General features: G+C 47.7%; 8 protein-coding genes across 8 annotated transcripts; 2 read left to right on the plus strand and 6 right to left on the minus strand.

Moving 5' to 3' along the window:
- On the minus strand, positions 1 to 1,150 carry BABINDRAFT_113357 (uncharacterized protein). The gene is made up of 2 exons (XM_019126857.1): positions 640 to 1,150; positions 1 to 588 (listed from the first exon to the last, which is right to left on the minus strand). The coding sequence occupies exons 1-2, from the start codon at positions 1,015 to 1,017 to the stop codon at positions 172 to 174; spliced, it is 795 nt and encodes a 264-aa protein (XP_018987256.1). The 5' UTR covers positions 1,018 to 1,150; the 3' UTR covers positions 1 to 171.
- Positions 1,093 to 3,128, minus strand: NHX1 (bifunctional K:H/Na:H antiporter). Its single transcript, XM_019128088.1, has one exon. The coding sequence runs from the start codon at positions 3,052 to 3,054 to the stop codon at positions 1,285 to 1,287; it is 1,770 nt and encodes a 589-aa protein (XP_018987257.1). The 5' UTR covers positions 3,055 to 3,128; the 3' UTR covers positions 1,093 to 1,284.
- A 169-nt stretch (positions 3,129 to 3,297) lies between these two features.
- On the minus strand, positions 3,298 to 5,070 carry BABINDRAFT_160155 (uncharacterized protein). Its single transcript, XM_019128089.1, has one exon. The coding sequence runs from the start codon at positions 4,863 to 4,865 to the stop codon at positions 3,534 to 3,536; it is 1,332 nt and encodes a 443-aa protein (XP_018987258.1). The 5' UTR covers positions 4,866 to 5,070; the 3' UTR covers positions 3,298 to 3,533.
- Positions 5,071 to 5,290: 220 nt separating this feature from the next.
- On the plus strand, positions 5,291 to 6,175 carry GUK1 (guanylate kinase). The gene has a single exon (XM_019128090.1). It carries the CDS (start codon positions 5,516 to 5,518, stop codon positions 6,080 to 6,082), a length of 567 nt encoding a protein of 188 aa, XP_018987259.1. The 5' UTR covers positions 5,291 to 5,515; the 3' UTR covers positions 6,083 to 6,175.
- Positions 6,176 to 6,507: 332 nt separating this feature from the next.
- Positions 6,508 to 8,639, minus strand: BABINDRAFT_165444 (cleavage polyadenylation factor subunit; the record flags this gene model as incomplete). Its single annotated transcript, XM_019130333.1, has 2 exons — positions 6,508 to 7,184; positions 7,436 to 8,639. 2 exons carry the CDS (start codon positions 8,637 to 8,639, stop codon positions 6,508 to 6,510), a joined length of 1,881 nt encoding a protein of 626 aa, XP_018987260.1.
- Positions 8,640 to 9,046: 407 nt separating this feature from the next.
- On the minus strand, positions 9,047 to 9,373 carry OFR1 (Ofr1p; the record flags this gene model as incomplete). The annotated part of the gene is made up of 1 exon (XM_019131581.1): positions 9,047 to 9,373. One exon carries the CDS (start codon positions 9,371 to 9,373, stop codon positions 9,047 to 9,049), a length of 327 nt encoding a protein of 108 aa, XP_018987261.1.
- A 366-nt stretch (positions 9,374 to 9,739) lies between these two features.
- BABINDRAFT_113384 (uncharacterized protein) lies at positions 9,740 to 11,204 on the plus strand. Its single transcript, XM_019126858.1, has one exon. It carries the CDS (start codon positions 10,095 to 10,097, stop codon positions 10,764 to 10,766), a length of 672 nt encoding a protein of 223 aa, XP_018987262.1. The 5' UTR covers positions 9,740 to 10,094; the 3' UTR covers positions 10,767 to 11,204.
- Positions 11,205 to 11,893: 689 nt separating this feature from the next.
- On the minus strand, positions 11,894 to 12,408 carry PFY1 (profilin; the record flags this gene model as incomplete). The annotated part of the gene is made up of 2 exons (XM_019131089.1): positions 12,379 to 12,408; positions 11,894 to 12,261 (listed from the first exon to the last, which is right to left on the minus strand). The coding sequence occupies exons 1-2, from the start codon at positions 12,389 to 12,391 to the stop codon at positions 11,894 to 11,896; spliced, it is 381 nt and encodes a 126-aa protein (XP_018987263.1). The 5' UTR covers positions 12,392 to 12,408.
- Between the last annotated feature and the right edge of the window lie 215 nt (positions 12,409 to 12,623).

Here is a 12,623-nt window from a genome sequence, read left to right on the forward strand (position 1 = left end):
TAGAAGATGAAAAGTAGGGAAAGGTGATGTAGTTAATATAGCTAGTGGGAATGAACCGTAGCAATTATTAATACGACGTAATATTGGTAATCCTTAATCAGTAATATCCTAGATACATGTATATCAGAGGATAATGAATGGCAAACGTTTCCACATCAGTGCTAAAGAGCATTAAGTGCGATACATTGTGCTTCGGAGTTTTGCCATTGCCTCTGTGTCGGGCTCCCCCACCGCGTCACTACGTTTCCTCCTATCCACTTTGTTGAAGAGGTTCATCAACCCACACCATATAACAACCATGTTGGCAAAGAATAGTGCAAAGGCGAGGAAATTGGACCCAAAGGCCAAGCCGCAAAGCACCTTGGTGTAAACCGTGACATCAGTGCGGTTTCCGGACCGGGATGACTCAAAGTTCTCAAAAACATCATACGAAAACATATGCTCCACCCGGAGGGTGACGATGAAGCTCACGAACCACAATACCGTTCCTAAAAACTGCACAGCCGCGGAGATTTTGATCGCACTGAAGGACTCTCTCGTGGGGATGGTGGAGGCGGCGACGGGTAACAAACATGCACTAATTGCAAACTAGGAGGTTGGTCAATAAATAAACAGAGATTTTCAGTAGGTTTACCATACCATAAAGATCCCGTAGCACCCGGCTATTACGTTTATCACCGGTCGATTCTGGATATCATCGAACGGAAGGGACATAAAGTTGACAAAATACTCCAAAATCAAGATTGCCGCCGAGCAAAACATCAATACCCGCACCTTATAACAGGAATAGATGCTGTTGATGGTTTCAATGCTCTCTCCGTTCTGTAATCTGATGTTTTCTCGGATGTGTGATTTCCTCATGGAAAAGATGGTTGAGGGTAGAGGGATAACTGAGGGCGGGTTTCCGGGTGTTCTTTGGATAATTATTGCCCCATACGGTCGCTGGTATGTTACGTTATCTGGAATTACCGTACTGGGGTTATTGAGAGATGCCATAGTGGGGTCCTCTGTGTTCATATCTCAACGCTTATTTCAGCGAATAGGAATTTCGGATGTAGAGTAATATAGACTATGGAATTATGTGAAGAACGTTGTCGCAATAATTTCAGTTACCGTTTTGATTTTGTGTCGCAGGCAGCGTCTTTCAAGTTTGGGGCATTTGGGGCTCGAGTGCTAAAAGTGTTCCATGACTTACAGTTTTATTTTATGGAAGATTCTGGTCTATGATGTACCGAATATGACTAATTGGTGATAGATATAAAGTGAAATGAAGGGGGTGGGAGTCTAGTTTTGGTTTGCGGGACTATCTAACAAAACAGGCTTCAAAACCTGCTCATCAAACTGGGTAAACCACTTCCCGTGGTCCTCGGACGTCAACAAGTCAGAGAAAGTGAGGTTGGCAGCCGCGTCAGAGACACGGGATGACGTCCCTGTTAGGTCGTCACTGGCAATCTCGTCGTCCAACATGATGTCGCTGTTGCCTAAGGACGTCTGGGAAGCATTTCCGGATCTGAACCCATCACGGTAAAGTTGAGATGGCGGACCGTCGTTCCGCTTGTGTGGCACAGACACCCTTGGCGTCTCGATATCAAACTCATCGTCGGAGTTATTGCCCGATTCATCGACACAGCCGGTCTTGATCCCGCAGATCTCCAACATCCCTGCGGTGGTTCCCCCAAAGAGAATGACGGTCAAAACCACCACCACCAACACAGTGGCTAGCAAGGTGGATTTGAACTCACCTTGAATCCCCATTGCTAACGCAACCCCAACGGCCCCTCTCAAGCCGGCCCAGAAAGTCATCATCTGGTACGAGTACGGAATCTCGTCCGGTACCGACACGATGCCTCTTCTAGCCGCCTTCTTCTTGATCACCCAGTTCATCAACCGCGACAACGGGAAGACGGCGCACCAACGAGCCACACAGATCGAGATGAACGTCACAATGATCAACATTGGCTTGAAGACTAACTCCACCTCCGTGAACAACGACAAGCCCAAATAGATGAAGATGAAGTTTTCAGACAACTGCGCGAGTAACTGGAAGATGTACTTGGTGGCAATCTGCGTGCGTCTGGACATGTTATAGTACGCGTAGTGCTTCAACGTAATGCCACAAAACAACAAGGAGACGATCCCGGACATGTGGCAGCCATTGGAGAAGAAGTAGGACTCGTACGCAAAGAGCAACACCAAGCAGGTTTCAATCTGAGGATAGCGGCGGACGTGCGAGTGCTTGAGAATAAGCGCCACGATCACCCCGACGATCACCCCGATCAACAAAGAGATCGTGAAGGTCATCAAAAACAATCCGATACCTTCGAAGAAGGATCCTACACCGGCGTTAGCCTTGCCGTGGAACTGCTGGCACGTCTCGAACATGACGATGGAGATGGCGTCGTTGAGCAACGACTCGCCAAAGATGATGGTGTACAACTTGGGGTCGACCTTGTACGCGTTGAAGATGGACAAGATGGTGACAGGGTCGGTCGCGGACAACGTCGCACCCACGGCCAAGGCGTCCAAAAAGGTCAAGCTAATCTTTTCCAAGCCCAACCACGTCCAAATGTAGAGAATGATTCCCAATACCAGCGCGGAGATGAACGTCCCGGGAATGGCAAACGTCAAGATGGCGCCGATATTGCGGAAAAAGTTTGCTTGGTGTAGCTCATACCCGGAGTTCAAAATGATTGGCGGCAAGAGGATGTTGAAGAAGTAAGACGACTTGAACTTGACTGCATCCTGAATGTAGTGCCCCGGGGAAATCCGGATGATCAACCCGATAACCATCCCGTAGAAGATGGACAACACGGTTTCGTGAATAGCCTTGATCCGTCTCTGCTGCAAGAAATAGGAGGACCAGAGCGCCGCACCGAGCAAGAAGAGCAAAATGAATAACGCCCAGCTGGAGAAGATCTCTTCCGTCACGGGATCCGTCTCCTCCAAGCTGTCGTCCACCGGCATGGAGACATCGGGAACATCGTCGTAGAGGTCGCCCCCCGGCAACGCTCGCTTCAATAAGAAACTGGCTAGCGAGTATGTTAAGCTGACCATGAGTGTTTATCGAGCAATTGTGATGGTTATCAGGGTGTATCTTGCGGTGCGTTTTGACAGGTGGTCGTTGCGATAAAGAATAGCCATGCACTACTTTTGCGAGCGTTGCAATCTGTTACACTGATGATACAACACGGATTGCAGTCGGAAGAGTCACGTGACGCAGATAGTGAGCTGCGGTACCGGATATGGCACCAAGGGATTGGTATACTTGGAGACTATTTTAGAGAAATAGCTATTACGGGGAATAGTAACAAGTCTGCCCCAGCTTTCGTTTATTTATAACACTCAAAACGGCCCTAGCTGCCACCGATCTACACCTTCACGTAAGTGCTTTCTAATTTGCCTTTTGGAGGTATCTCTGTAATCAAACTCGAAAATTCAATCACGCTTAAGCGTAGGTAGATTAGATAAACTGCAAAACTCCAGACGACTTACAAACCGACGCCCTTGAGATTGCCAACAAGCACAGACAGATCTTATAACTTACCTGTATCGATTATAAGTAAAGCCTCTCGCACGGCATCAACAACTTCTTGGGCATAGGCAGTTTCCTTTATATCGTTCCACGAGTGTTCAAATTTGATGGCTGAAGTACCGCTTGCGCTGGATTCGATATGAACTCCGGATGTTTCCATCAACGCAATGAAATGGTCTATGTCACACCCATTTGGCACCATGAAATAAGAGACAACGTGTGCGGCACACAATGGGCCCAAAACAGCCTTGAATCCCAAACCAGAGAGCTCATCCTGGAGAAAATCCCTCGTTGTTCTATACTTCTCAACCCTCTGAGAAAGAGTTGTGCTTTGAGTTTTTTCGTCCAAACCTTCACCCACTATTTCCCCTAGGGCGGCTTTCAACGAATGGACCAATTCCACAGAAGACTTTGGAAAAGTAGCATGTTCCCCTGCCTCAAACGCCTTCATTCGTGGGATCCATTTGCTCATACTGGCACTATGGATCACCCGTTTCTCTTCTTTCGTCATTTTTATGACAGACCTCTCAGAAGCAAAGCATATGTTTAAACCAACTGGAAGCCCAATTTTTGTGTGTGATGCGGACACCACGAAATCAATACCCCATTTATCGAATTGGATCTCCTCAACGCCGAGTGACCACGTAGCGTCTACGATTACCAACGTGTTGGGCGAAACGTCTCTCACTGTGGTTGCTATCTCTTGAATGTCTGAACGCAACCCGGTTGACTCTTCAACATGAGTTATGATGATGGCATCGTATTTGCTTTCTCGTAACTTCTCAGCAACCTCACCAAGTATCCCTGACGACCCAAATCTTCCCTCGACAGGAACCACAGTAATTCTATGCATTTCTAAAGAGTCAGAAACCATTTCCGATGCCTGAGGACTCGCTACTGTGAGAATTTTATCGCTGGGGTTGGCCAAGTTTCCGGCAACAATGTCCCAACCTAGCGTTTCCGAGCCCGGTATGACGATAGGCTGAGATTTTGGATCGGTAGACCCGAACAATACCCTTGCGTTCTGCAATACTTTTTGGAAATCGCCAGCTAGTTCTGTAGTCGGGTTAGTCTTGGTGGCAAACAGGTTTTGGATGGCAATCCCGTTGAAGCAGGGAGCGCATGATACGGTAGTAGGCGAAATTTCAGGTAAGATGCGATCGCTCGGGGTGTCGCATATTCTTGGGAGCTGACTAGACCTGGCCTGGTTAATAAAGTAGTCTTCCCTCTGGTGATCGTACATTTGTGGAAACTGGGGAACCATCTTGGTTGGGTCCTGTGCGTTGAGGTGCGCCCCAAACATTGCAAGGCGGTTTCTGGAACTTGGTGCCATATTGAGGTCTAAACAGACAAAGGGTCAGTTGAGGGGGAAAAAAGCGTTAGCGTAAAAAAGCAACCGCTGTGAAGGCTGGAACTGTGGGAGAAGTAGGGTAGGTGAAACTAGGAATTGGTTAGACAAAAAAAAACCGCCGAAAGAGTCTGAAACTTGACTAAACTTGACTAAAGCTTGAGTCTGGAAAGATAAATCCCCATTTGTGAACGCTTGTGGTGAGGTTTAGGGCTTGAGGTTGGGTGAAAAATCCCTGGCAGGAAATCATGCATGCGCATCCATCACATTCCAATGTTAACAGGCTGAGCTAACCGCACGTGATGAATGCTAAGAGGCTAGTCTAGTCAACGGATATCTACAGGATTTTGGATAATCTCCCATCTTGCTTGGTTACTTGAACTGGGTATTTTCTTTGGAGCTGAGGTGGTCCAACACATTGAACCTATAGCAACAACTAGCATGAAAGGTGTCAAGTCTTTTTATGCTCAATACTTTTATGAATCTCAACCTTGGGAGCTTATTATGGTCGTTCCATTACCACTAACCTGGTTACCACACACTAGTACGTTTATATTTTTCAGACACGTTTAAAAAACACCTGGTTGTAATTTTTTAGCCGTATGTCCCTTATCAGAAGACTCTCTGCCTCCGCCATGCCATCCCGTCCTATTGTCATTTCCGGTCCATCTGGTACCGGTAAGTCTACCTTGTTAAAGAAGTTGTTTGCCGACTATCCAGACAAGTTTGGGTTCTCCGTCTCGAACACCACCAGAGCCCCAAGAGCCGGCGAGGTTGATGGTAAAGACTACAACTTTGTGTCTGTAGACGCCTTTAAGAAGTTGATTGATGAATCTGCCTTCATTGAGTGGGCCCAGTTTTCCGGTAACTACTACGGTACCACCATCAAGGCTGTCCAGGATGTTGCTGAGAAGCAGAAGCGTACCTGTATCTTGGACATTGATATGCAGGGGGTCAAGTCTGTGAAGAAGACAGACTTGAATGCCAGATTCTTGTTCTTAGCGCCTCCATCCGTTGAAGAGTTGAGAGCCAGATTGTCCGGCAGAGGTACCGAGACCGAAGAATCTTTGAACAAGAGATTGGACGCCGCTACCGCCGAGTTGGAGTACGCCAAGACCGGTGCTCACGACAAGACCGTCGTCAACGACGACTTGGAAAAGGCTTACGAGGAGTTGAGAGAGTTTGTCTTGACCGAGAACTAGAAATAGACATTGATCAGTAAGGCAGCGTAGGGGAATGTAAGATAAAAACAGGTATGTGATAGGCGAGACTGGGATGTTGGCCATGGTTTTTTTTTGGGAATGATTTGCATCTCAAGTTAGACTATCATCCCAGGTTTGACGATGATCATAATGGTAGGATGCTCAAGTTACCGATTTTCGGTTTGTCTTGCGTTAGACGTAGCTTCAACTCTTACATATTTTCACCGTTACTGGAAACCACTTCAGTTTGATCGATACTTTATACTCTGACAATCAAGTGTTGTATTAGACACCTTTTTGGTATTGCCAGATAAATTTATACAGTATGGAAATACGCCATGTCTCACGACACAAACCAGACATGATTCATGATATTGATATATTTACAGGCTGAGCGATGTCACTCAAGGTCTTTCCCTAGACTTCTACTCATTATCGTCAGTCATTAAGGCTTCAGCCTTTGAGACTTCGACCCTAGGGGCTAACTCAATCTTCCCAGCCTTAGCCTCCTCCATGAGTTCCAACTCCTTCAATGCGCCCTTTTCCTTGATCGCTCTAACCCTCTCGGCCCTCCATTTTCTCTGCTGCTCCTCCTGGTCACGTCTCTCTAATTCTTCGATCCACAAACGCTCTCTGCTTCTGGCTTTCTCCTTGATCGCGTTGTCGTGGATCTCTTTCTTATCACCCGTCAACGGACGGTAGTACAATCCACCACCAACCAAGGCCACCAATGTGAAAGCCTGAGCAATGACCCTGTAGCGGAACCACTTCTGTGCCCCCGCACGGTTACCGGTTCTGACATTACCGGCGGCAAGGAAAACGGCGGCGAAGGTGGCCAACGTTCCAATCGGAACCAACGGCTGCTGCATGCACTGGAACTTTGCCTTTTCGAAAAAAGTCATCTGGGACATGTCCACGTGTTCATCAGTGGATAACGGGATGTTCTTGGATGCCATATTGTAGTTGCTTTGGTTGGATGTAATAGGCGTGGAAGGGTTGGAGTGAACTTTGATCCCCAAATTTGAATAAAACATTGTGGATGGGTGTGGCGGATGGGAGGCGAGTGTGTGTAGCGCACGACCAGAGAATTCTATCCAGAGTTCTGGAATGGCGAGTAGGGTTATATTCGACTAAAGATGTTATACTGTAAGCCCAATACATATACTGGAGGGCTATACTAGATGCCAATGTTTTACGAGGAGGTACCGGCTTGTTCGGACGGGAACCCTTACACACTAGGTTAAATTCATTGTTCTACAGCTCTGTATTCACATCTTACATTGTAATCATATTGGTTCTATACTGACAGTCTTACCTGGTGCCACTTCTCCGATATATAATGCTTCTACTTACCCCCGGTTGGCGATTGGAACATGAACGGTGGTGGTACAAAAAACTGAGCTCCGTTTGGCATCACGGGCATCTTTGGGAGTGCTGGCACTCCCACCTTGGCTCGCTTCTGGTCGGCAGTTTCCCCTTCTTCATCGTGCAGTCTCTTCCCAGACAGTTCATTCGCCTTGATAAACTCATCAAGCTTTGCCTGTATATCTTCCGCTGGTTCTAGACTATCTAAATACACCTCGGTTTGTGAGCAGTTAGGACAAACAAAGTCAGAGTCCAAGAGCGCATTCTCCACGGACTCAAGTGAGTAGACCTCCCCGCAACACGGCGTCTTGACAGGTTTGTTGAAGATGTTTCCCGTAAGCGGGTCCTTCAATTCCAGGGGCAAGTTCTCGTAGTGCTGGACCTTTGTCTGCTGCGACTTCTTCTGGTACGCCTCCCAGGTGCTCTTATCGGCCATAGCCACGACGTACTTCCCGTCCTCGGTGATCATATAGTTGTTGGCGTCATCGTCACCTGGGTTTGGGTTATCGGCACTGGCGGGCTTTTCAATCGTCTTTAAGTAGGACTTTGGAATACCAGTGGTGCGCTTGATACGCTTGCCCTCCCAATTGGGATCGTCGTTGGTAGGACAATTCTTGATCCAATGCTCCTTGGAGCCACATCTGTAGCACATGTAGCCCGGAGGAGGAGCATCTTCGGCTGCCTGGACTGCCCCGGGGACGGTTTTGAAGTACACTGCGGTCTTGGTGGACATGTCGTCCTGGGTGGTCTTCCAGACATCCGCCTGGGTTTGGAACATCAATTTCACCTTGTCTTCCTCAGAGATATCACCATTGGAGGCAGCCGCCGCCATCGCAGAGGCGCTCGCGGAGTTTGTGATCGCGGCCGTGGTGACCGCAGTTTTGACGTTGGCATTTCGCACAATGCGGGGTTTCCCCGTAACATATCTCAGCGCGGAGCCCTTCCCGTTGCGGATAGCGGGTGACCGTCTGGCAACCACAGATGTGGAACGTGGTATGACCTGCGTGTCATCGCTGTATTCTTCCTCGGTGTCGGCGTTGTAGAGCCGCAAGTCAAAGTCGGCGCCTGTGCCGAGCTTGTTGAGGAAGATGATCTCTTTCTTCAAGTCAAAGACTGTGATACCCGTACCGTCAAAGAAAAGCCGCAGGGTGTCCTTTTGTGATTTAAAGCGGTAGAAAATAGTAGAGGACATTGTTGGGGTGAAATGGAGAGACACTGGAGGTGGCGTTTTATGTACATGTTGTAGACATGCTGAGGCTTGCAGGAATATTTTTAGGTCTGTGCAGAGCACTACTATTGCCATATAGTGGCTTGACGCATAGAGGGGCTCACAAATTTTCGATGGAATTGAACATTCAGATCTCACCCTCACTGTTTTGCGTTAAAAATCAATGATTTATGTCAAACCCTAACGGTTTGTGTGGATTGCTACCAATATGTTGTCTGTAAAAAAAAGGTCCCAAAAACTATTCGCTTTGGCAGACACTAGGCTCTACCATTGAGTGTACCCCTTAGACGCAATATCGAGTTCTACCTCTCTAGACTGTATTGATACCCCTCTCTATGCTTTATATCATAGCATACATTTATTTCCAGGCTCTATGGAAGCTTCTTCTCGACTCTGGCGGCGCAGCTGTACGGATAGGCGATAAAACTGTCCAAGTCCCAGATACCCTCCTTGGCGTAGATGTCCTTCTTCAAGAACTCCAAGATCTCTTCTCTGGACTCTGCGATCAAGTTGAAAGCGGAACCAGCAAACGGTGGCTTCTCATCGGTGGCTGGGTTTGGCACGGTGTGGAAGATGGCACCAACGTTGGTGACAATACCGGCGGTAACGGCGGCTGGAATTGCGGCCACGTGTTGTGGACGGACCTTGGATCTGTCGGTGTTTGGCTTATCGTAAACAATCACTACCCACTCAGTCATTTTCTTGGATAATTGGCGTAAAGGAAGGGTCAATCTCATCGCACCGCGTTATTTTCTCTTTGGTCGCGGGTAACTCGAGAGGGGAGCTATGCACTACCTTATATACGCGGCTCAAGGTGTTCCCCGCACTTGGATCGGACCCAGGCCAGCATCCGGACTGATTTTCCTTTATATTAAAGCAGGTTTTTGTGGAGCTCTATCAGGGGCTTCAGCTAAACTAGAAATTGCCTTAGTCGATCTGCACCGCAGCTAACATGTGTGATTTAATTTACTGAATCGCTCGGTTCTCGATATTCCCATACTTGCAATTGGCCCAGGATCGCTGTGGGTCACCTTTGCGGAGGATAACCCCAAGAGAACGCTAAGTGCTCCCATATTCTCCTCTTTCCTACACTCCTAGTAGCCTCGTATAGGAATATTGGTTACCATATCGGTTTAAGCTAGAACCACATGCTTCCCAATTGATCGCAAGGTCCATGTTAGGTGCGCCACCTGAAGCTTGGCAAATAGCTGAGGGCAAAACACATAAGTTAAAGCGTAAATAAATAAATATAGAGAAGAAAGAACTGAAGAGCAGTGACTCTTCAAGGAAGGTAAATGCAATTAATCGAGGCCGCGGAGGGGCGTTCGCGCACTGTAATGATGAGAATATTGTGGCACACCTGCAGGGACGCACCCCCCTCACTGGAATGGCCGTAAGACGGCTGCGGATGGGATTTATATGGAGTTAGGATACTTAGTAGGTATCTGGGAACTGTTCCTTAGGGAAAGCTTGATGGTCGACCTTCTTGTGGGCCTGTTCGTTGTAGCCTTCGCCGAATCTGGAGTCTCTCTTGACCACCTCTGGTTCGGCATAGCACTTGTCTGGCATAGATCTCGGCTGTGGCTTTCTGCTGACAACCTCCTCGACATCGAGGCCACCACTGATGGAGCCTCTGCCCATTGGGTGGGCTGGGATGGAGAAGGATACACCGGCGTTGTGGCTGCCGTGGAAGCCACCCTTGGTGTTGTTAACCTGGGAGCTCTCGAAGATAACTTGCTTTCTGGTGTGGTTTTCTTGCAATTCGGTCAAGGTGTTGTCCCACTGGGCAATCTTCTCTTCTCTGGTTCTAGTGGACAAGAAAGCGCCTGGATGGAGTCTTGGGATGTACTGCATGATGAAGGATTGGTCATGTTTTTGCTTGTAGATGGATTCGGAATAGATGAGGCCGGAGAAACCAAAAAACAAGGCCCACGAGGTTATGTTTCTTCTGGTGAAGAAGGAGACCGCTTCGGTCAACGCTGGACCGTGGCCGTGACCGCCCATGGCCTTGGCGGAACTGGAAAAGGTTCTGACAGACTGGGCAGCAGTTCTGGAAGTGGAGCGGAACATTGTATGTGCAGTTGTTGCTGACGTGCGAGTATACTCCCGGTGTAAAACTCTGGGCAAAGCGTGTCTTTTTAGTTGATGCCTGCAATTGTGGATAGTTCAGGTTACATGCGTGGGATTTTCACCGTTCAGCCAATGAGTGTCTGCCTGAATTGTAAGCAGGACGTGTCCTGAGAAGTACGCAACATGCGTAATGTGAGGCACGCTGGTGGGGACACGAAACGAGGGAAGGAGCAATAAGGCGAAGATAGAGAACAGCAAGCATCTGATTTGACGTCAAATTTCGCTATCTCAACTTATTTTCCACCAACGATGGTGTTGAGTTCAGGTTAACCGACAGACGGAACTTCTGAGCTTTGCATGTGCAGTCGATTGTAGATTATCACCGCTTCGAAGTCAATGTACAGTGAATGTCACGTGATTAAACAGAAGGTAGCACATATTGTTCCTGCAGGTCTCCCGTTGTAATGGTGTCTTGGAACGTAAACAATACTGAGATAGATGTCTAACCTCGGGTTATACTTTCCAAAAAGCACATAATTGGTGAACCATATGGTATGCAAAAAAAAAGTTACTTGTACGCTACCAGTTTATGTTTTTAAAATTTGCAAAAGAGATAACGTATGGCGTGCTAATCACCTTGTTTCACTATATGCTGCCTCACTGACAGATTAACAGCTGGGCTATGGCTAAGAATCGACTAGACGGCGCCTATGTGTTCCAGGGTATTTCTTGTCTACGGACCGTAACACTATGGTGGGTATGTATCATCCTATCGTATCAAATAAATTCGGAATATGTGATTAAATAAACTGAGGCAAATAGCTTTAGGGGCGTCCTTCGCTCCCCTTCTTGGCCACTATCCAGAGAACGATATCTCCAGAGAATGGTATCTTCAGAGAATGATATCCTTAGAGAATGACACCTTCAGAGAGTGATATCTTCAGGCCGGACTGCTTTCCAGTCATTACAACCAGCTTTTGCCAAAGGCTCTTAGTAAGAGTCTGGTTACTTCCTATCGTATGCGATCTCTACACGGAAACCTTTGCCTTCCTACGGAAAATCAAAGCTCTTATATATTAAAGACATATGCAAGCATAGCCGGATCAGCAATGGGTATAAACGTAAAAATGTGTAACGAAATAAAAGAATTAGTAGCCAACAGAGATGAGATAATCAGCCAATTGTTCGACAATCTTGGTCGCTTCACCGGCCTGGATACCGGCTGGGTAGTGGGCAACCAAGATGGCCTGCTTGGTTCTGACGGCAATGATACCCTCTTCCTGGTGCTTCCCATAGATAGATCTATCATCAGCTCTCAACAAAAAGAACTTTTGCTGCTGAATGTGCAAGCCCTGGGCCTGGATCCCAGATGGATCATCAAAGGCCAGAGCCAACGCCGCAATTTCTGGCGCGTACAAGGTCAAGTCCTGAGACTGGGCCCAGACAGAATCACCAGCTCTGGAATAGATGGCAGCCTTATCGAGCTTGCCGGTAGCGACCAAGTTGTCAGTGTAAGCTAAGGGGTTAGTACTGGAACGAGAGAAAGCCACGTCGACTGCGCGAGATGTTCACAATTGCCTCGGGGATTGAGACTATTTCACGCAAACAATGGCACCAAAAAGGCCCGACATACCTTGCCAAGACATGTTTGTGTATGTTTGTGTAACAAGAGCAAGAGATGGAATGAGATGGATTCGCGGTATATATAGCAAAGAAGCGTGTATCAGATCATGGCGTAAGGGTTGAAGCAGCCGTAAGTACAGGCCGTAAAGGGAGTTACCCGGGCGCCAGTGTTTACCGAGTGGCGCACGACCGTGTACAATGTACAACGATGATATTTGAGATCAGATGAGTAAGCCGATGGCTGGGGCTGCCTAG

Source organism: Babjeviella inositovora, assembly GCF_001661335.1.
Source record: "Babjeviella inositovora NRRL Y-12698 unplaced genomic scaffold BABINscaffold_2, whole genome shotgun sequence".
In the NCBI taxonomy this organism is placed as follows: domain Eukaryota; kingdom Fungi; phylum Ascomycota; class Pichiomycetes; order Serinales; genus Babjeviella; species Babjeviella inositovora.